The sequence below is a fragment of the Zeus faber genome (assembly GCF_960531495.2).
Source record: "Zeus faber genome assembly, chromosome: 8".
Classification (NCBI taxonomy): Eukaryota; Metazoa; Chordata; class Actinopteri; order Zeiformes; family Zeidae; genus Zeus; species Zeus faber.
In genome coordinates, this window is record NC_137195.1 from 6879375 (window position 1) to 6901478 (window position 22104).

Here is a 22104-nt window from a genome sequence, read left to right on the forward strand (position 1 = left end):
TCCGGGCTCTCAGTGAGGGGGAGAGTGGAGCCGCGCCCGCCAAGCCAGACGTGGTCCTCATCCATGACGCTGTGCGGCCTTTTGTGGAGGAGGACTTCCTGTTTGAGATCGCCATGGCTGCCAAGGAGAACGGGGTTGGTGATGATGTAACTGGAATATACTTACAGCTTGGTGTGGATTATGGGGCCAAAATATTATTACGTTTCACAGCATAGCATTATGAGAATTATTTGGATTTTCAAATAAAAGTTATGCTAGAATAAAAAATTGTTAAGTAATGGCATTATTCCCATGAGATGTCCTTTGTGAATTATAAATAGAACTGTTGGAAGACAATTATTCACTTTATTTTATTTAAAAGGCAAAGGGAAAATGATAACATTTAAAGACTACTTCACGGTAAAAAAAAAAAAAAAAAGTCAGTGTAAGCTTCTTGCCTTTGAATAGAATATATTGCCCATCCTTTCATAAATCACTATAGTATTTGGATGGTTACCAACTTGGTATGATCGGAGTTTATATCTTTATAGAGTATGAGGTGGGACGCTGATTTACTGTGACGCAGGTTAATCTTTGTACTCGTTTAGAGCCGCAACCTTTAATCTCCAGCTCCACACACACACACACACACACACACACACACACACACACACACACACACACACACACACATTGTTTATCAGTTTGACACATGCACCATTCCCATCGGGAGCATTTGTTCCACGCATGATGGATGGAAAAGTACTTGTGCTGAAGTCATGGCTGTTTTGAGAAAGACAGATTTAATTTTTAATTTTTTATTTTTTTATCCTGAATGACCGCACCTCGCTACCTCGGCAGGGATGTTGTTGGGTTGCAGGTCACGCAGGTGGTGAACAAAGCATGGCCTATTTGACACGAGACCGCATGTGCGCGTGTGTGTGTGTGTGTGTGTGTGTGTGTGTGTGTGTGTTTCTCTCAGAATGTGGTCTGGTCTTCATTACTCTATATGGCCTGTATCCTCACAGATGATCGACTGTCTGTTTCCACCACAGAACATCATATTAATTCAGATTTTAACAACATGTGTAACACGCACAACATAGTTTTGCTTTCATTTCACTTTGGGAGCTGGTACACCACTATCTATGTCTTCCCCTTCTTCTCTCTCTCTCTTTCTTCACCTTCTTCTCTCTCTCGGTCTCTCTCCCACACCCCCCACCCCCTCTCTCTCTCTGACATAAACACACATGTCAAGACACATCACACACACTACTTCATCCAAAGCATCTCAGTAAAGTAGTGAACATTTGATCACATAATTCATGTTTGTTGAACACCTCCAGGACCAGAAGGAAAGGTGCTGTCTGTCGCCACGCAGACATGGGACAAACGAGACAAAGTTATTGGATAAATTCTCACACTGCACTCCCTAGCATCTTTAACAGGCAGCCTATTTGCAATCTTGTGAGATAATAGCCAAACATGACTTTGCACATACACCGAATTGAGCAGCTGCAGCAACGAATACCTTCGTCTGTATCACTTCATAAATCGGTCGTTCTGCTGATAAATCAGTCGTTCTATCACCACCATTGAGTATTTGTTGATACAGGGTTAAAGCAAAAACACATTTTTTTCCCTCACTGATTTCTCCAAAGGCAGCGGGAGCCATACGACCCCTGGTTTCCACGGTGATAGCCACGAAACCCGAGGGCTTCCTGGACCATTCTCTGGAGAGGGCAAAGTACCGAGCCAGCGAGATGCCGCAGGGTTTCCGCTACGACGTCATCAACCAAGCCTATCAGAAGGTGGGATACTTCTCGTCCTTTCATATAACAACAACAAACAAAAAAAAAAAAAACACGAGAAGGTGTTTGTTTTTGCTGCTACTAGCTACGGCGGTCCTCCAGTCGTGTTATAGCTGTTGTCTGAAGGTTCCCGGTGCGTGTGTTATGACTTGCCAAGTTTTCTTTCAAAGGGCGCACAAACAATGAAGCATGAAAAGAACATTGCGGATAGCTGCCGAGCTTCCTGCTCATCATAGCAACAAGTCATGCTGATTTCAGATTGTTAGCTTTGACGGCAGGCCAGGGGGTATTAAGTGTCACGGGTATTGATTTTTAATGCACATGTGGCACTGACCAAATTGCAATGATTCAGTTGAATTTGGATTACAATGACTTTCAAAACCTAAAGGAGTTTATTGCTTCAGTGACGGCGGGCCAAAAATAAAACAAAAGGTTTGTTCAGTAAGAGTAAACGTTTCATGTTAATTTATTTTTGTTAAAATAACTTTTTTTAAATTGAACATAGAACGTAGACCGACATATTTATGGTTGAGGAATATATAACCATTAACTCAATATGATACTTTTTCCGGTATGAAAACAACCTTTGTGCTGATATTATTGTTTAAGAACCAGTGTCAAATAAGCACTATTTTAGTCGCCTGTTCAACAAGACCCAGCCCGTCTAATACACGCAGTATTCTTTTTTTATCATAACTTAGACGATGTGGAATATATTTTTAGACATATGGTCGGTTCATTAACGTCGCCAATGACAGATTTGTACTGTGTTTTAATACTAGCAGCAGCAATGTGAGCTTTCCTCATTGTAGGGGAGATGCCAAGAATTACCAAGAAAGTGTAGGCTTTTTAATTTTTTTAAATTGTTTTCATCCCTATGCATTAACCCCGCCCTACAGTATTGGTATTTCAATCAGAACCCACTGGTGAATCTCTAAAAAGCATCTCTTAAAAAAAAAAAAAAAAAAAATTGATTTATGTCTGGAAAATGAATATCCCGCTGTCTGACAAAGGACTTTATGGGTCCTCATACATTTCAACGGGCCTTTACAGCTCTTCATTGTTCGGCAGATATGCCAGAACCTGCAGGGTCTTTATGTTGAGGGGTTCGCGGCGTGGGTGCTATCGTTTTCACCCTTCCCCGACCGCGTCTGGAAGAGAAATGACACAATTATGTATTCTGGCACGCCGCGCCAGTTTTGGTCTACAGAGTAAAAGCATAAAATTGACGGTAGCGGGGCGGTGTGAGAAGTGCAGTAACGGAGCCGCAAAGTTCTGTGCGGACCCATACATTCAAAATGAACACCTGATGTGCGGGAGGGGGGGAAAAAAAAAAAGAAAAAGAAAAAAGGATTTCGTGGCCGACGCTAAACCAGAAATGTGTTGATACTTAAAGTGGGGACTTATTGCCGCAACCTCGCTCGGCGCTACAGTCACAAATCACAGATTGTGCAGATTAACCCTACTTATTTTTCAGACAATCCAAGGCTACGGGGTTTTAAACTTGAGTCCTTTTTAGGTGTTTTTTTTTTTCAAAGGACACGACCAGCCTTGAGCTAAGTCCTAAAGTATGCCTCCAATTGTAGCCCCATTTGTCTGCAGTTATTTTCTTCTACCCCTGGCACAAGAGGACCTCAGATTGCTTCGAAAAATTCTGTTGGTTTTGGCTTTGGTGCTTTTTTAGAAAATGAGCTCAGTTCCGCGGCACAGTATTGGGACCAGTCAAATTGTGTAAATTAAGACAAATTGTGTATGTATGGGGGTGTGTGTGTGGCGGTTAGGGGGGGTTAGACTTATCCGTGGTGTGAGAAAGAGAAGTTTCGGGGGGAGATTGAGAAGAGCTCCTTCCTGCCTTTCCCGTTCTCCCTCCTCCGCGACGCCTCTCTTCTTCAGTCAATCAAAAGCGGAGAAAGTGTTCTATGTCTATCAGGTTAGCACTGTAGGACATGCTCACGCAAAAATCGGCGAGAGCCGGTCATTGGTACCTTGACATCCATTGAGGGCGACAGAACTCGGGGCTGCAAAAGACAAAAGGGAGAGATACATTATCCAGTTCCCGGCGAGATCCTTTGTACCGGGAGAAAATGCTAAAGGTTAAATTACCGCAGGACCACAACCGCATTTCTTTTTTTTTTTTTTTTTTCTGTTTTTTTTTTTTTTCTCCTTTTTCGTTCCCTGGTTCCCGACCGAAAGAAGAAAGACCCCTCTCTTTTATAGACTGATAAAATACTACCCCCGTGTAATCTCAGGTAGCATGATTTTGCCTTTGTAGTGCTGATATTTTGAAGTTTATGAGCTCATTGCCTCAATCCAAACTCTTATGTGACGGATGGGCGACCGCAGCATGATTGTGTTTGAGCCTTTCCCAGCGAGTCAAAGCCGCTAAGTAGGGAGAGTGGGCTGCTCACCTTTACCACTGACCTTGATTTAAAACCCCCTTTAACAAAATAGAAATGTAACTGGATGAGAATGACGGAGGATTTGGACGCCTCTGGTTAGACTGTTTAGAAAGTGTGCACGGCGAGGACTTTCAATTTCTATCTTGTCTTTCGTCCGCAGTGCGGTCATTCCGACTTGGAGTTTGGCACGGAGTGTCTTCTCCTGGCTCTGCAGTACTCCGGCATCAATGCCAAGCTGATTGAGGGGCCGCCAACGCTGTGGAAGGTGAGCTAGCCCAGGGGCCCAGCTTTGGGGACAGCAGATATGGTGACACCGTGCCAGCACCCCCCCCCCCCCCCCCGTGCGCTCCACGCTCATCTTAAGCTTGAATATCAACACGAATGACTCAACAGGAAAGATAGCCAAGTTAGTCAATAGATAGATAGTCAAGTCAACTAGAATGCCCACAAATATGCCAATAGCTTTGAAATGCTTGCAGTTTGGAAATCCTTTGTCTGCCTCATCTTCACCTCACCTTCTACCGAAACCTTCAGTCTCGGCTGCTCTCCGAATCTTATAACCAAACATTTGGAGGCGATTCAGTGTGGTATATGGATCACATTGCATCCTACGCACCGCTGCAGTCGTAGTTGTATTGTTAACTGTGTTTATCTGCCCTTGAGGTGACATACAAGCGAGATCTGGCTGCTGCAGAGTCCATCATCAAAGGTATGGATCACTCCTCACGCATGCGCCACCGGAAAGCGCCGGGTAGGAGCGGTGACCTCCACCGCGAGCACACAGTTGTCTGATCCTGCGTAGCGTAACTCAAAACGCATGACTTGTGTTGAAATTTGTAGATGTGAGCTTCCAGGAATGGAACTTCTTTTCTCAGCTTGGGAATGGCACCATAACCTAATAAGTTAATCCTCAAAATTCTATTCGTGCATTAATCTTTCAGTTCATTCTTCACGAACAAAAACACAAAGTCCTTGTCTGCCGTCATAGCATTTTATTATACCAGTATGGAGCAGATAAATTACTCTTTTGTACAAAAGACAAATGACTTGCTCAAAGTACAGATGTGAAGCGCCCTATTTAAATATATATCAGCAAAAAAACTCCCTTCTTAAACAGGGTAAACAATCAGTGGTCACATGTAGGGCTTTTTTAACAATTGTTTTGTCTTTTTGTCATGCAGTTAAGGGTCATATTTGAATAGACACATTGAACCAAAATAGTTCCCGTTTGTTATCTAAGGAAGACATTCTTTGTAGCGTTGTTGAGCTTGGTTGAGAAAGGGCGGGTGTGTGTAGTCTGTGGAAGCTGTTGCGAACAAGTCGGAACACGGCGCAGACTATCCCGATAGGTGGAACGGAAATAAACCCAGCCCCGCGTTGCACCCCTGCCAGCACCTGGACCAACAGTTGCCTGCTGGAGGATGACATATGGTGCATAGTGATTATGCCCAGAGCCTCTGATGTGAATGGAGGCATTGTATTTCTTTGCGGAAAACATGGCAAAGAGGTTCTCACATTAATCAGTGTGAGAAAGTGTCATGTTGTGTGTCAAGTGAGTTTGAGTACCGCTGTGTGTCAGTGTGTATGTGCATGTCTGTGTGCGATTGCCTCTCTGCTTGCAAACGTTTGTATGACTTTATGGGTGTCTATATACACACTCCTTGTAGATGTTCCTCAATCCTAATCTTCTTGAAAAGCACATCTCTCTCTCTCTCTCTCTCTCTCTCTCGCTCTCTCTTTTCTCTCTCTCTCTCTCTCTCTTTTCTCTCTCTCTCTTCTCTCTCTCTCTCGCTCTCTCTTTTCTCTCTCTCTCTCTCTCTTTTCTCTCTCTCTCTCTCTCTCTCTCTCTCTCTCTCTCTCTCTCTCTCTCTCCTCTCTCTCTCTCTCTCTCTCTCTCTCTCTCTCTCTCTCTCTCTCTCTCTCTCTCTCTCTCTCTCTCTCTCTCTCTCTCTCTCTCTTTTTTCCCTCTCTCCCCTCCAGAGGCTCTTTGCAGGTCAGCCTGCGTTTTCACAGGAGCATCTGCACGTGCCACCGAGCTGGCCCTTCCACTCCGGAAGGCCATGGGAGTTTTGGACATGGTAAGAGTATCTCTATGTCTTGTTTCTCAATGTCGTGTTTTCCAAATTGTCCATTTCCGCGTTGTTAATAGGCCACCAAACTAAGTCATATTGATGTTGACCTGCTCAATGCCCCCTTCAATAGCTATGCGACAGCTTTTTTGACTCTTCTGGTCTGCTGTCAAACCCAACTTAGGACGTAATGTGACGAGAGAGGCACTTTTGTGTTTGGTCCACTTTGGGAGAAGTTAAGCAAAAAAATAAAAGATGAATGACAAAAGCTCTGAGAATGTTAATTGGCTGTAATAAGTAGTAAGGGAAAATGAGGACTTAGATGTTAATAACCAAAAATGCCGTTGGTACAAGATGGATCGGCACAATATATTTACAAATGATTGATGATGACAAGATTTTGCACAATCCTCAGAAGTTTAGCTCATGCATATCCTCCAAACGATGAGTGTCCCACTATTCCCATCTCTCATCCCTTGCACCCCCCCCCCCCCACCACCACCACCCTAACCCCCTATGTGAGCTCCACTTGTGTGGGCCAGTGATTGGATGTGCCATGTGTGGTCAGTGCTGTAATGAAGACTGGCTGAGACATACACATTATTCTTCCCGTCCCCCCACCGTCCCCTAACCTCTGTGATATCCGCTTGGTCATGAGAATTTGCGAGATTAATTGAGTGTTTGCTGATGAGTGGTCGCCCCCTTCGACTTGGTTCGACCAGCCCGGTCAGACTTGACGAGCTCCCAGCTTTCCACACTTACCCGACAACACAGAGTGTCCCTCGGCTCTTCCGCACTCTTGATCCTTCTCAGGCGTTTCGTGCTTCCCATGCAGGACGTTGCCCACATTGGGAAACAGGCTTCTTCTCAGGTTCACTCTCCATTAAACTTGTGGAATTACTTTCTAAAAAATCACATCTGAGCATCTCATCAAGGTTGTATTTCTCAAGACTGGATGTGGTTTTTAGTCAGCCTTTTGAAGTATTCTGTCTTATCTCAGACTTGATACATAGAGATTGTAGAGTCCAAAGCTGCATATTTTTTTAATTCATTTTGAACACATGGCCCTGAAATTGTGATTGGTGCAAAATAAAACCTCCTTTTAGAGAAAATAAATCAAAACAAAATAAACATCGCAGTGAAGTTAAATTTTGATTTGAAAATTTGGCTTGATGCTATGCTTGATGCTAACCCACTATGCTTTCACGGTTCTGGTAACAGTCTTTACTCGTTTTAGTGACATAAGTCTTGAATTGAGCTCACCTTAAGTCTTGGCCTTGACACTTATTCGACTCACTCCCACCTACCAGACTTGTTCTTCGGACTTGTACTCACATGGCATGGCCTTGATTATAACACTAGCATAGTGTTGTTGTCATAAGGATCCTATATAGAACATAAAAACTGGACCAATCAAAAGATAAGGAGTTAGAATCAAGGGATTTTATACAACTGTTTGGGTGGGGAGGTGCATGAGAAACTCTATGCTACACTACACTACTAAAGGTTGCCTTTGAGCAAGGCAGTTGCTGAACAGTGGAAAGCTGGAAACTTGTACTTGCGGTACCTGACAATGTTTATTTCTTAGTCCATGTTTAATTTCATAGTCCACAATAAAATTTTCATTTAACATTTCTGTTTGCATTACCTCCTACAATACAACTCAATTCTCAATAGTTATGTGGCAGTTCCTCCTACCACACGCCACCCAAGTGGCGTTTCCAGGGCCCTCCGGCGCAGAGACACAGACAACGATGGGTTGTAGACACAAATTTATTGTAGAGAGAAGGCTAGGTGGAATTAGCCAGGAGCAGAAGGAACATGTCACGACAGGGCTCCTATCCTGTGTGTGTGTGTGTGTGGGTGTGGGTGTGGGTGTGTGGGTGTGTGTGTGTGTGTGTGTGTGTGTGTGTGTGTGTGTGCGTGGGTGTGTGGGTGGGTGGGGGTTTTAACCTGCTGCTAATTAGCCCAACAGATGAGCAACTGATATGCAGCCACCCTGACCCAATCACCTCGATCCAGGCCAGATGTGGCTGCTCAAACCCTCCCATCTCCACACCACGGACAAGTTACACGCATAGTTGTTTTTCTCTTGCATTCACTTTCACTTGTGACTCCTGATGAACATATTGTCACAATGCTTCTTTATCCATATACATCTGTTGGGTATATCTGACATAAATGTGTGACTATCCACCCAAATTCACTCAATAAATGTCCAGCCCAAGGAGTAGTCGAGGTGGAGGTAGGGGAAGACGGAGCCGGCACGGTGATGTGTTTTTCACGTTCATCCGTGACAGATCAAGCTCTTCTCAAAGCTCAGAGTCCTTCATCAGCCAGTGTCAACCGGACGGATGTGGCTGTCTTGGTGCTGGACTAGGGCCCCTAAAGACGGATTGTGATGCATGGCCGCCTTTCTTGGAACGGCTCAGTGGAACCATTCCGGACTGCACTCAGGTGGCCGGCGGGGCCGAGTTCGCTGCCAAACGCGTGTTGGGGATCACCAGATACATCCTTTTTCAGGGGTTTAGGGGGAGAGAAGAGGAAGGGACAGGGCAGATAAAAGCCTAGAGGACAGGAAGAACCATAGCAGAACTTATTACCTTTGTCCTGGGGCCATAAGGTGAATCCAATACAGGGATAAACTAGGTTTGGCAGTACATGCTGAATAGCGAGAGTTCGGTTTACTCTGTGTGCAGGTGGAGCATTTGGGTGGGTGTGTGTGTGTGTGTGTGTGTGTGTGTGTGTGTGTGTGTGTGTGTGTGTGTGTGTGTGTGTGTGTGTGTGTGTGTGTGTGTGTGTGTGTGTGTGTGTGTGTGTGTGTGTGTGTGTGTGTGTGTGTGTGTGTGTGCCAAAGGTGAAATTATGTGATAAAAGGGCTGCGCAAGATCCAAGAGACGGTGCTGAAGCTCACAATGATTTATTATTTCAGGATTATGTGATGCAACGTTAACCATTTGCAGAGAAAGAGCAATGAGTTGTTACAGACTTCACAATAGTCATGTGTTTACTACTTCAATATCCGCACTTTATAGGGATGTTTCTCTTTTCCAAATGTCAGAAATGGGTCTGACAGAATAAAATGGACATTGGTATTGTAGAATATACCCGATTAATAAAATCTGGGACAAAGAATGGATGCAAGATTTAAAGAATGCTATTGGTCTATTGTGCTATTGGTCCTTTAGACTTTCAGAGAACCTGAGCCCTGTACATTTCAGGATCCCTAAGCCTCCGATTGAAGTTACATTCAAAATCCTCTGCACGAAAAAAAACAAACACACATTTAATCTATACAAACTGACAATTATTTCCCGTACTGATCTGATTTCTTGAAGTGATTCAATTATTTTATTGTTTAATGTTAAGAACTGTTGTAGTTTTTAACTGTGCTTACATGCCCATTAGCTTTTTTTTTTTTCAACCTGAAGTCTATGCTGCGTGACATTTCCAAATTTGAAGGGAGGCTGTTGAGGCTCTTTACGTTGAGCCTAGGATTTTTGTGCCCAGCTTGTATCTGCCTGGGGTCTGTTAATTACAAGGCATCATTTATTGCTTGGGAGGTTTTCATAAAGACAGGCCAAATCACCTCCCAGCCCACAGCCCTCTTCCCTTATCGCTAATGCTTTATGTGTGCTTTGATGCATGATAATATTCTTATGTCTCCTATACTCTATGTCTGAGTTCACATGAAAGAGAATTCAGAGGCGTGTGTGTAGCAAAGAGCCTTTAAGCGAATAACCGTACCCTATAGTAGATCTGTCATTGAGATTGGGCGTAAGATTGCTTTGGAGAAAAACGGTTTCCTCTATCCACCAGCCACAGTGGCTGGAGATTTTCTAAGTTCACTCACATGTTTCACTATGACTTTTTCCTCATATCTTAAATTGAAAAAGACATCAAAAAGCTGCCCTGTCAGCTATGTTTTACATTAGAAATATAAAAATTATTTGGTAGGCGTGATGTTAGAGGCTTGATGCATTTGCCACCTTGACAGTAACACATATTGACAGTTTAATTAAAGTTCAAGTATATTGACATGTGACTCTCCGATGTCCTGGCTCAACATAACAAGTGCAGCAGGCTTGCGTCTCAGTCACAATTGTGACATCTGTAAACACAACGGGACAAATCTTAAGCTATTTTTGTGTTTTTAATTATTTGTCAATTTCTCATTGTCCTTTTGTCTTTCCAGAGTATTTTAAAGTTATCAGGCTTGGTTTGTACTGAGCTATTTACTTCTTTTTATTACTGTAAATTCACAATAGTTGATAGTGGCCGGTTGTTCTGAGCATTGCCTCTTAATCTTTTGTGGCTCCATGGCCTTCTACCTAAATTCAAACATTCTCAACATTCTCACTCTGGGATTTCACGGTCAACCTGTTTTAGATCAGAACAAAATATTTAAACCATGCAAATCTGCATTTCAGTCCAAAATGTTTTTTTTCTTCAGTCGTTATGCATTTTTCTTTGAGCTGTGCTGTCACAACTTAGCTTGCCATGGGTTGTTCTATAACTTATCCTGTCTATATATACCGGTCCTGTTCACTTTTGTGGTGTCTGATTGTCTAGTATCTTCCACACCGTTTTCTGTTGTCTGCCTGGTCGTGATCGTCTTCCCGCCTTCTGGGTTCTGGACTTAACCCTTCACCTGCCCCTTTTGGATTGTAAGCTGTACCGACTGTTTTCCTGGTTTGACCTCCTCGCCTGTCTTTTTCCATGTCTTCTGCCTGAAGAACTGTTACTTGATTGTGTCTGTGGTCTTGTTGTTGGGTTTTGTTTGGTCTCAGCCATTACAGTACAATCAGACGAGTATGAACCCAGCCGACTCGGACCCTCTCAAGCAGCAGCAGATGGCTCAAGCGGACGGCAGTGAACAGGCACTCGCCTCCTTTGCGGAGGGTCTGCAGGATCTGTCCACTCGTGCGCAGTCTGGAGTCAGTCCGCAACCATCTATACTTTCAGGTCCTGGTGGGATGGTAGCTCAGGAGGTAGAGCTGGTGGTCTAGTGATCTAAAGGTTGCTGGTTCGATCCCAGGCTCCTCCTGCTAGCATGCTGTAGTGTCCTTGAGCAAGACACTTAACCCCTAATTGCTCCTGATGGCTGCGTCCGTCGGTGTTTGAACAATTGTAAGTCGCTTTGGATAAAAGCGTCTGCTAAATGTAATGTAATGTAATATACTTTCCATCGCCATGCCTGCTGCTTGCCTTGCCACTCCCATGGCCATTACAGCTAGCTGGGCGGCTCCTGCAGCTCGAGGTTCTGGCCCGCTGGACGGCTCCGGGTATGGCAGAAGGCGAGGGCTCGCTTCCCTCGGCCCCGGGGGCCACCTCGCACCCTTCAGACTCTTAATATGCCTTCTCGACCTCTAATCCATGCGGAGCTGCTCTGCTCGGGACAAGGTCTCCCTCCGGGTGTTGGTTCTCATCGACTCCGAGGCAGTCTCTGCTTGCATTCAGCTTTCCTACCAGCTAGGTCTCCTCCGGGTTCTTCTGGAGAAGCCCATCAGAGCCACCGCCCTCGATGGCCAACTTCTGTGCACAGTCGTCCGCCAGGGTCTCAAAATGATTATGATATGCCCAAGCGAAGAATATCCGATTCTCCAAGGCCACAGTTTGGTGTCTGGGGTTTGTGGTGTGGGGATGGTGTGGTTTGAGCAGCCACACCTGTCCTGGGTCTAGGTAATTGGGCCCAGGATCAGTGTGGCTGTTGCTTGTTGTTTGGTCTAAAGAGCAACAGGTAAAACCCCCGTCTCCACACAGACAGGGGAGGAGCCCTTCTCATGACATGCTGTTCATCTGCCCTGGGGCTTGTTTCACCTAGCCCACTCGCTACAATAAACTTGTATGTCTTCTACCCCATTGTCTGTGTCTCTGTGCCAGAGGGCCCTGAAAACACCACTTGGATGGCATGTGGCAGGCGGATCTGCCACACCGTCTCGCCCCTGCGTTCCTTGATCTTTCTGGAGTTCCTTCTGACTATCTAGACCTGAAGGAGGTGTTCAACAAGTCACGGGCCAAGGCGCTATCAAGCTTCGTCCAGGCTCCTCACCTCTCAGGGGTCGGCGCTTCTCCCTGTTGGTGCCAAAGACTTACGGCCATGGACAGTTTAATCAACGACTCGATGGCAGCGGGGATTATCCGCCCCACCTCGTCTCCTGCATGAGACGGATTATTTTTCGTGGATAAGAAGGACAAGACCCTCCCGCCCCTGTATTGACCAGAGAGGTCTCAACAATGTCACCATAAAGAATAAGTACCCCCTCCCACTCATTGCATCTGCTTTTGAACTCTTACAGGGAGCCACCATTTTCACCAAGCTTGACCTCAGAAACGCAAACCATCTGGTTCGTGTTTGGGAGGGGGATGTATGGAAGACTGCTTCAGCATACCAAGTGGACACTACGAATATCTGGATATGCCTTTTGGACTCACCAATGCCAATGCTGTGTTTCAGGACATGGTGAACGACGTGCTGTGTGATCTGCTGAATGTCAGTGTTTGTTTTCCTGGATGACATTCTAATATTCTCCAAGTCTCCTCAGGAACACGTGCTGCATGTCCGTCGGGTCCTCCAGAGAATCCTGGAAATCAAGCTATTTGTCAGGGCAGAGAAGTGGGAGTTTCATGTGTCCAAGATGTTGTTCCTCGGCTCATTATTAATGCCGGGGGAGTTCAGATGGACTCTGCCAAGGTGCGGCCAGTCACAGATTGGCCTGTCCCTTCAACCCACAAGGACCTCCAATGATTACTTGAGTTTGCCAACTTCTACCTTTTGTTTCATTTGGAACTAGAGCTCAGTGGCAGGTCCCCTCACAGCCCTCACGTCCCAGAAATCTTTGGGCCAGTGGACTCTGGCGAGGGAGAAGGCGTTTGGTGATTTTTAGGCTAGATTCACCTCGGGTGGACGCCTCCAACTCAGAGGTCGGGTCTATTCTGTCCCACAAGTCAGTCGAGGATCAGAACATGCATCCCTGTGCCCTCTTTTCACGTGAGAAAGGAACTGTGATGTTGTTAACCGTGAGCTGCTGGCGGTTAAACTGGCTTTGGAAGAATGCACTCACTGGCTGCGGGGGGCGCAGCAACCCTTTGTGGTCTGGACGTACCACAAGACTCTTAAGTACATCCGTTCAGCCGAACGGTTGAATTCTCAGTCAAGCTGGGTGGGCACTATTTTTTTAACCGCTTCGACTTTTCTCTCTCTTATCGCCCAGCGTCGTCGAACGTTTGGCCTGACGCCATATCTCGCCAGTCCCAGGCTTCTATGTCCTCAGCACACCCTGAGGGCATTCAACCTGGGTCATTGGTGGTGTCACATGGGACATTAAGAACAGGGTTAAAGAAGCTCACTCTGAAGATCCATTTCAGAATGCCTGTCCTGATAACCGCCTGTATGTTTCGGCCACTGTTCGTTCTCCAGTGGGGTAATTGCTTGTCTTGCTTGTCACCCTGGGGTGAGACTCACCCTGGCCCTGCTGTGCCAATGCTTCTGGTGGTCCTCTATGGAGGGAGACACAAAGGAATTTGTTGCTGCCTGTCACATCTGCGCCCAGCAGAAGAACGCGCAACAGGCTCCCTTCGGTCTCCTCCAGCCTTTTGGATTGTTAGTTGTACGGACTGTTTTCCTGGTTTGACCTCCTTGCCTGTCTTTTTCCCTGTCTTCTGCCTGAGAGCCATTAAAGAACTGTTAGGTCTACTTGATTGTGTCTGTGGTTGTGCTGTTGTGTTCAGTTTGGCCTCAGCCATTACATGCACGACATGTGCTTCCTATAACCATTTCATATTTTCCAATTTCCTTTGTTATTTTATTGTAGAAAGAACTGCAGCTGAATGTCTAACTCGAACCCTCGTCGTTTGTGTGTTTATTTCCTCCGTGGGTAAAATGCTATTTGGGGTGAATCATTACATCTAGTATGGCACAGATGGATGTGAAATGGACATGGTGAACCTGGCATGCTGCTTAGTTGCCTCATAGTGTTGGGTTGCCAAGACCAAATTGAAATGAAAAAGAAAAAAAATGGTTAATGTCCTGCAAAAGTGTCCTTACTCCAGCTGAACTAAAGAGCTTTTTGCGATTTCTGGCCACACATTGGTCTTTAACATCAATTTGCAGAGTAATGAAATTCTTCTTGGCTGGTGTCGAACGTTTCTTCCTGGCTTTCTATGTTTGACTGGCTCTTCCTGCCAGTTCAGAAGTTTAAAAGAGCCCAGCATTGGCGTCTAGCTTTTGTTCAATCTTTTCAATTTGTTTTAATAAGCTTCTTATTATAATGGAAAGACAAGCCACTCAGTTGTTGCACTCCAGGCTGTTTAAGTCGAATGCTTCAAAAATACATTGTTATTATTTTCACCTGTTCTCTAATGAGAAATGACTGATGGCAGAAAAGCAGATGGGCGCACTTTGGATCGAGATAGCTTAATAAGTGGGGAAAACAAAAAACAGAAGGCTCTTGACCTTCTGAAGTGCTGAAGTCATGCAACCAGGTGACGTCAGATGCAATGTGGGCCTTAGGTTTTGCAGCACCTGCTTTATACGTTCTGACTTAGCAACCAGCAGAATGTGCCTGTTTATAACATCGGGTCATTCACACACTTTTCACAGGAGTTGGACGTCTTCCCAGAAGTGACTGGAGAAGCCAGTTGTCTGTCAAAAGAGTGGAACTTCATCCAACTTTCTGTAAGCTTCTATATACAAGAAGAAATTGAGATCAATTTGTTTGTGTTTGTGCAATATTCCGTGTAGACTGCTGCTGAGGGCTTTGTATTTTGAAAATCAGGCATGGTGTCATCTTACCTTTTTGTGTTAAAAATAAATAAATGGATTGGGAATGTATTTTTTGACGTTAAAAATGTGTAAAATCACGTTTCTCAATTTTTGCTGCCTTCTATAGGTGCACAACTCAGGCCTTTCCGAAGTGGAAGTCACAATAAGAGCGTTGGAGGCTGCAGATCGATCTTTCCTCCATCCAGTGGTTGTTGTTTTGGTAAGTGTGGAGTGTGGCGATGGCAATGGAGCATTACCTGATTTCCCATGACCAATACTTTATTGGGATCCCAGTCAAGATACTTTAAACGTAGACTTTTCCTCCCTCTATTCCAGCTTGTTTCCATTGCTTATTGTGAGAAGAGTCTCTTGTTTTAGGGACAGTACCGAATGCCAGCAGAGAAAATTGAAGTGCTCTGATGTTGGGTATCAAAGGAGTTTTCCCATGTTAATGTCAACCGCAAAGCAATTCTGACATGTCATCATGGAGGGAATGACCAAAAAGTCAAAAATAAAACCCAAATCAACTTTAAAGCCAAATAAATATTAAACTTTGTAATTTTTTAAGCTAATGTTTGTTTTCCTCACTTGACATTTCCACAAGGCACTGTACATTAGCCAAATTGATGCTAAGCCTGTTGAAGATTTTTCTGTTCCACTTACTAAATAGGTACGACCAAATCAGTTTTAATGCCATGCAGCGAGCTTCAACCCTTTCCCTAAATGACGTTATCCATGCCGGCTTTCCAATAAACCTATCTACTGGGATTCAGCGCCATAACCCAGACTCTTGTCTACCATACCAAAATCAAATCTGTCAATCCTCTTCCCATAACTCTTCCCTAACTGAACAGAATTTATTTTTATAGAAGACACCAAATGCAGTTCAGCGTAACGCCAAGCTGTGACTAAGAGTTTAACCAGCTATAGTTTTATATTCGGTAAGTCAAATGTGCAAATTTATCACACAGAACTTGGTACACTTACGACATGATAGCCAGACAAGTTCTTCAAGAATGAATTTTAAGCATTAAAAGTATTTGTAAAACTCAGAGGCAGCTTTGTGAAATTCACAGTTCTCTTGGCCAGTTTATTGTCAACACATTTTAGGCGAAATGGATCCAGTGCTGAATTGTTGTCTAACTGTATAGACAGTGCTTGTAGTGCATGCAGCGTACGTTCTCCTGATTGCTTTCAGGTTGCTGGCTTTTGCTTTAGTTTGTCATTCATGTGAGTTATGAGGTGCGGTGGTCTTCTTGGAGATGAATAAAAGCCCAGATAAACATGTCTCAATAACATTTCCCACACTTCGGATGAACTGTTTTTTGCATGTTTCTGAATGCAGACATCTGCCACAGAATGGATCCAGTTTCTTTGAAGAACATGTTCAACATGGCAAGCCAAAGCTTTTTTTCCCTACTTAAAAAAAGAAAAAAAAAACGTCTCCTGTAGTCCACCTCGGGCCTCCTAAGGAACTCTGTTGCTATTTAGAAACCCAACACCTCCCATGAGAGAGCCGGTTCATCTGTGCTTACTGTTTCGTCTACTTCAAATAGCAGTATCAGACGGTATCACTGACACCGGAGTTCAGATGGAGGAAACGCAAACAAACGTTTCAAATTTGAGCCAAAAAGAAACGCTCGTTTTTTAGACATTTGAAGAAAAGGATTGTTACCCCCCCCCCCCCCATAAAGAAGAATATATTCTTTATTCCACATCAGGATGCGACTGCCAAAACAAAAAGGACAAAAAAAAATGTTGGTGCTGATCTCTGATTTGCCTCGTTTTTTCCCCAAAAAGCCTTCACCTTAATCCGTACAAATGCCTGCAATACTCAACGACCAACGATGGGCTATGCCGATTTTTCAATAAAGTCAGGAACACACATCCACATACGCGCAGACACGCATGACACATTCGCTGAGGCTTGTGTTCAGTGAAGCCCATGTTTGGGGCGAATTTGACATCCCAACTTCACACATCAAAAAACATGCCAACCGCACTTTGTTTTCATCCCCCATTTAAGGTGTCGCCAGTGGGGGGCACATTCTCTCTCGTTTTCGAGCCCTCTCCGTGCATCTTTTCACCTTTTCATCTTCAGCTCAGCGGTAGTGCCACAGAACCAGCTAAAAACGTCCTCAGCACTTTGTTTTGCTCTTAAAACAAAACGTAGAGGCAGAGCAGCTGGACTGAAAAGATCAATAGAAATGGGGATGTCTTTGCACAATATGCCTTTAATATGCTTTCATGTCAGTGACAACAAATCGCTTAAGGATTCAGTGACATGCAGGCTTTTAAAATGTAAATTCACTTTCTCTTTCTAACCAGTAGGGATACCCTCCTGCATCCAAGTCACATTTCCTCTGTTCTATTCCATTATATTCTATTCTTCTCTATTCTATTCTAGATGGCAATTGAATAATACGCGTAAGCTATACGGTGCACCAACACTGGAAAATGTGACATTTGACATTTGTCATTCAAGAATATTCTTAGTATAGGAGGTATGCAAGCCTTGAGACTTTAACAAAACACAATAGGATTTTAATTAAGATATAGATCTCTATGATAAGATAATGCTTAAAAAAAAAGCTATAAGGCATCAAAATGGACTCCACAATAGATAATGAAAAATGTATCTGGCAATTTGGACCCAAAAATACATTCTGATACAACATTCTGTACTTTGATGGATGGATTCACTGGATGCAAAAATATGTAAAACCCTTGTAAACCTCTCACATATATGGCAAAAAAATCTAAACAAAACCGGTAAAACAATAAACAACAAAAATCCACTTTGACTAACTATCAATACTCCTTACTCACAAGCTTAATGTGATTTCACGGCCACATTAGAACGTGCCTGAACCCTTGCCTAAGGCGACACCATGTTCATCATTCCCCGAATTTCAAAGTTCTGAGAAATGTGGCTCACATTTTGCAGAAAGGGTATTTCCGGGTGGCGTCGGGAAGCATATGTTTGTTATTATCAGGAATTAGTTTGATACGGAATTCTTGATCCTTTGATTCCGGAGAAGGTGATAAACTCCAGGCTGTGGAAGCTAAGATCTTAGACCAAAGGAGGAGAGAGTATTTCCCACCACAACCAGCTTGTTGCCCGTCAGCAAGGCACCGCCCCAAACCACTGCATCGTGGAGCCAGGCTTTGCAGTCTGCAGATCCTGGCTGTTATTGTTTTTATCCTGGAATGATCGGCATATTGTCAATGTAAAAGCACATACAGGCGTCACGGCATCTTCCCCTGGGGAAAGGTAAAGGTTAAACAAAATTCAGCATATCTTCGGTTGACACCTATGATGAATTGACTCTGTGTCTCCTGGTTAATTGCAATATTGTACATTTTCTATATATCTGTCTTTATTTATTCAATCCGTGTCACCAAGACAAATACTTGTGCTCGTACTTGGTCACTAAACATTTAGCAAACACCAAAATAGACTAAATACACCATAATAGACCTAGAGAATACTGTATATACCAACTCCATTCTGTAGATCTACAGAATGAGCAGGCACTGTAGATAATTGCATATTATAACTGAATTAGTATTGTACTAGTACATAGTACCGTGTAGGACATAGTAGTAGTGAAATTAGTCAAGGCTTTTTAAGCTGAATTTAGTGAAATTTTTGATGTAAAATCAAAAGGAGGCAAACATGCTGTGCTTGATGAAAGTATGAGATACAGCCATCCCAGCGAGTGTCAACCCCCATGCTCAATTGGTTTGTTGATATTTCCCCCATTCCAAAACACAAAAGCTGCCAAATGTTGTCCTTCCTTCCAACATTTTGACTTAAACTTTCTGATTTTTCCCAGATTTGTTGAAATTCCTTCGCTCTTCCCATACCCACTCTGAGCTGGAACAGCGATATTTGATGGACAAGGAAAATAGAGCTGGGTTGAGGGAGTTGGGTTGATTTATTTTGAACTTTGAATGAAATGTTGTATAACTCTTTCGCAACTGGCAGAGACAGAAACTCACACGATGCTGCTTTAAGACGTTCTTAAATTTGAATCATAGCTTTAAATCAAAGTGAAAAGTAAGTATTCCTCTTCGGGAGCCACGAGAACCCCTTCAGCCTTCCTAGACCAGCATCATTGAAGAATGCTTAACTGCTCACGGAGGTTTGACACCTCCTGTTGCAGTGAATAACATCTTCATGTTGAACCCGAGCCCACGATGACAGCTGAGAGGCTGATTGGGTAATATATTCAAGCTAAAGTGTTCTAATAACACGTTTAGAGCAGATGTCTTGACACATTTGATATGCGGCCCGTCACTGTTGCCTTTCGCCTGCGTGCATTTATTAAAATGTATGTGACAAAATAATTGCAGCAGGCTGATTGTGCAAAACCTCTGTTGCCAAGACGTTGAGGAGGATCAGTGGAGGCAGTGGGCGAGCAATGTGAACCAATGTGCCTGGTTCCTCCCCTCTTAATTGAAGCCCATGAATGAAAATGGCCCCCCGAGGCCTGAAGGATTTATAGCAGAATACTGTATATTCCCTGACAGTGCGATGTATCAACTGTCTGTTTACTCCCAACACAGCAACGCACGCTCCTCTCAATCCCCGTTGTCAACCTTAAATAAACAGATCTATTAAGTTACAACGCACTCGACCGTGTGCTTGAACAAAGAGCTGTAATTGCTCCGAAGGCGCCGTAATTGCTCACCTACCAAGAGATCCCCAGTTATGGCGCGTGTGATGTGATTGTGCGCTGCGGCTTTTGTTTTGATAGGTGCTTTTGAACGCCTCAGATTGCCCGTCCGTCAGCGAGAGTTGGGCAGTGCCGGCGGCGATAATGGAGCTGGCGTCGGCGGTGAGACTCCGGAATATTCTCCTGTACGGCGTCCAGCTTCGTCGTAATGAGGTAAGCGCCTTTCTATTTTTATTTTTTTTCCTTTGCTTTCTTCCTCATCTCACTGATGTATCGCTCAGTGTGTTGCTCAGTGTTCCCCTGAAATGCACATTTGTTAAAGTCAGAATGGGGAGGGATTGATTTTTACCATCTTGTTCTCATGCCTAGTCATGAGTTTGTGTGTCAGGCAAGGCTCCCGTCCACTGTCGCACCTCTTTCTGCATCACCGTGTGTGCACATACATGGGGGTGTCTGCGTGCATGTGTGCGACGATATTTCCAGGATGTCAACTTGAGTTTTTTGGATTGAGATTGCTGTTGAATGCAAGGGAGGAGTTTGTGTCTTTGTGTCTCTCGTTTAGTTTTTGCACATAAAAAATACTCGGCAGTTGAAGTGGACCGGTAGTGGAGCGTTGAACGATAGAACAGAATGAAAACTAAATGAAAACATTCCAATAAATAGAGTACAACGGAAAATTCGATACAACATGTGCTCGGGGGCTTATCAAGTGGCTTGCCCAAGGAATTTCATACAAACAAAATATAGCCATAATTGAGCCAAGTCGCACATTACATTGACGTTAAATGAAAATTTTAAACAATATTTAAATGCATTGGTCGTGGCTTGGGAAGTGAACTGAAGGCAGTCATGGTCAAGCCCGGTGTCATGTGACTTGTCTGTGGTTTTGAGGTTGGCCCGCTAAAGACTAAGAGTCCTCATCGTCAACTTGGAATCTATAAATCGGGTCATTCTTTTATATTATATGGAAGTGACACAATTCATCTTGCATCATCAAAGATGTCAACATGTGCTGCAATACGGCAGTTGAGTCAACACAACGTTGTTTTTTTTTTTGTTTTTTTTGCACGCATTTGCACAGAAATGCACTGTGGTGTGGGGTTGAGCAGCCACACCTGACCTGGATCTAGGTGATTGGGTCAGAGTGGGTGCATACCTGCTGCTCGCTGGTCGGTCTAATGAGCAGTAGGTAGAACCCCCATCCCCACACACACTCAGGATAGAGCCGCGTCATGACATGTTCCATCTGATTCCACCCAGCCTCCTCTCTGCAATAAAATGGTGTGTACAACCCATCGTCCTCTGTATCTCTGTGCCGTAGGGCCCTGAAAACGCCACTTGGGTGGCGTGTGACAGGCAGAACTTGCCACATGCACTTTTTCCAATATTCCACATATTGTTGGACAAATTATTGTGTTATTCATGATTTACGCTTGTGACTGCCCAGAGCTGCGTGACAAATGAGGACTCTTCTTGGCAGTCACATCACCTCACAAACCGATGGTGAAACCTCACCACCCGAGGCAGTGGAAGATTCACGCAGGTTGCTGTTATGTACTCTTTTGCGAATGTTGCTGTGGGGAAATATGTATCGGATGAACTGGAGACCGGAGAGTCCTGTTTTCCACTGTGGTCGGAGAGGCAAACATGCGTCAGGACTCGGCTTCACGGTGTCGCCCAGTTTAAACGAGGTGGCTCGGCTTGTCGGCGGCGAGGCACATGTGAGTTTGATTCCGCTGTCGGATATTGCACACCCACAGTTCTTCCTTGTGAATTACAAAGACTAATGCTGTTAATTAGTCACCCTACCCCCAGATTCCTGTGAGACGAGGGAGGCGAGGGGAAGGGAGTGAGCGGAGATAATATGGCTTTCGGCGTGATGAATGCTCAGCGTTATGAGATAGCGCAGCACCAGAATCAGACCTTGCATAAATCACTGCGTGAGAGTTTTGTTTTAATGAGGATAACTTTTCCCAGATGGCCTTATTTATTCATGTCAAGGTGGCTGCCAACACTTCCTCCGTCTGGCACGTGGTATTGTGGAAGGATATGACTTACACACTTAAAAATTTTGCGCAGGTATTATTTGTCTTATTTGCATTAAAGAACAGACAGTGGATGAATATACTACATTATGTACCACTGATAGTTTTAGCTTTAGTTATCCCCAGGAGTTAAAGAAATATTCTAACCAGCCTTATTGGATAAATATTATAGCTACAATGTTGGGAATGCCTTTCTCTCTAAGCCTTTTGTCCTTATGCAGAAGAACCCACCCAAACACAACAAATAATTGTCCCATCATTTAATGATGTTATTTTTTAGTTTGTTTTATTTTAAGTCAATGTTCATGCAGCCTTTGGCAAAGACATTGTTTTTTCAAACCTCTCTGTCATTCTT

General features: G+C 44.1%; 1 protein-coding gene across 2 annotated transcripts in view; it reads left to right on the forward strand.

The window, feature by feature from the left end:
• crppa (CDP-L-ribitol pyrophosphorylase A) overlaps positions 1-22104 on the forward strand; it is a 36796-nt gene that overhangs the window by 2809 nt on the left and 11883 nt on the right. The window contains exons 2-9 of one of the 2 annotated variants that reach the window (XM_080004917.1): positions 1-134; positions 1641-1790; positions 4350-4454; positions 4853-4898; positions 6170-6267; positions 14861-14935; positions 15150-15242; positions 19786-19917. The exon at positions 1-134 is cut by the window's left edge and continues 143 nt beyond it. In XM_080004917.1, coding sequence (XP_079861043.1) covers positions 1-134; positions 1641-1790; positions 4350-4454; positions 4853-4898; positions 6170-6267; positions 14861-14935; positions 15150-15242; positions 19786-19917 — 833 coding nt within the window. The remainder of the gene's footprint in view (positions 135-1640; positions 1791-4349; positions 4455-4852; positions 4899-6169; positions 6268-14860; positions 14936-15149; positions 15243-19785; positions 19918-22104) is intronic. The other variant, XM_080004918.1, reaches the window with a different exon arrangement.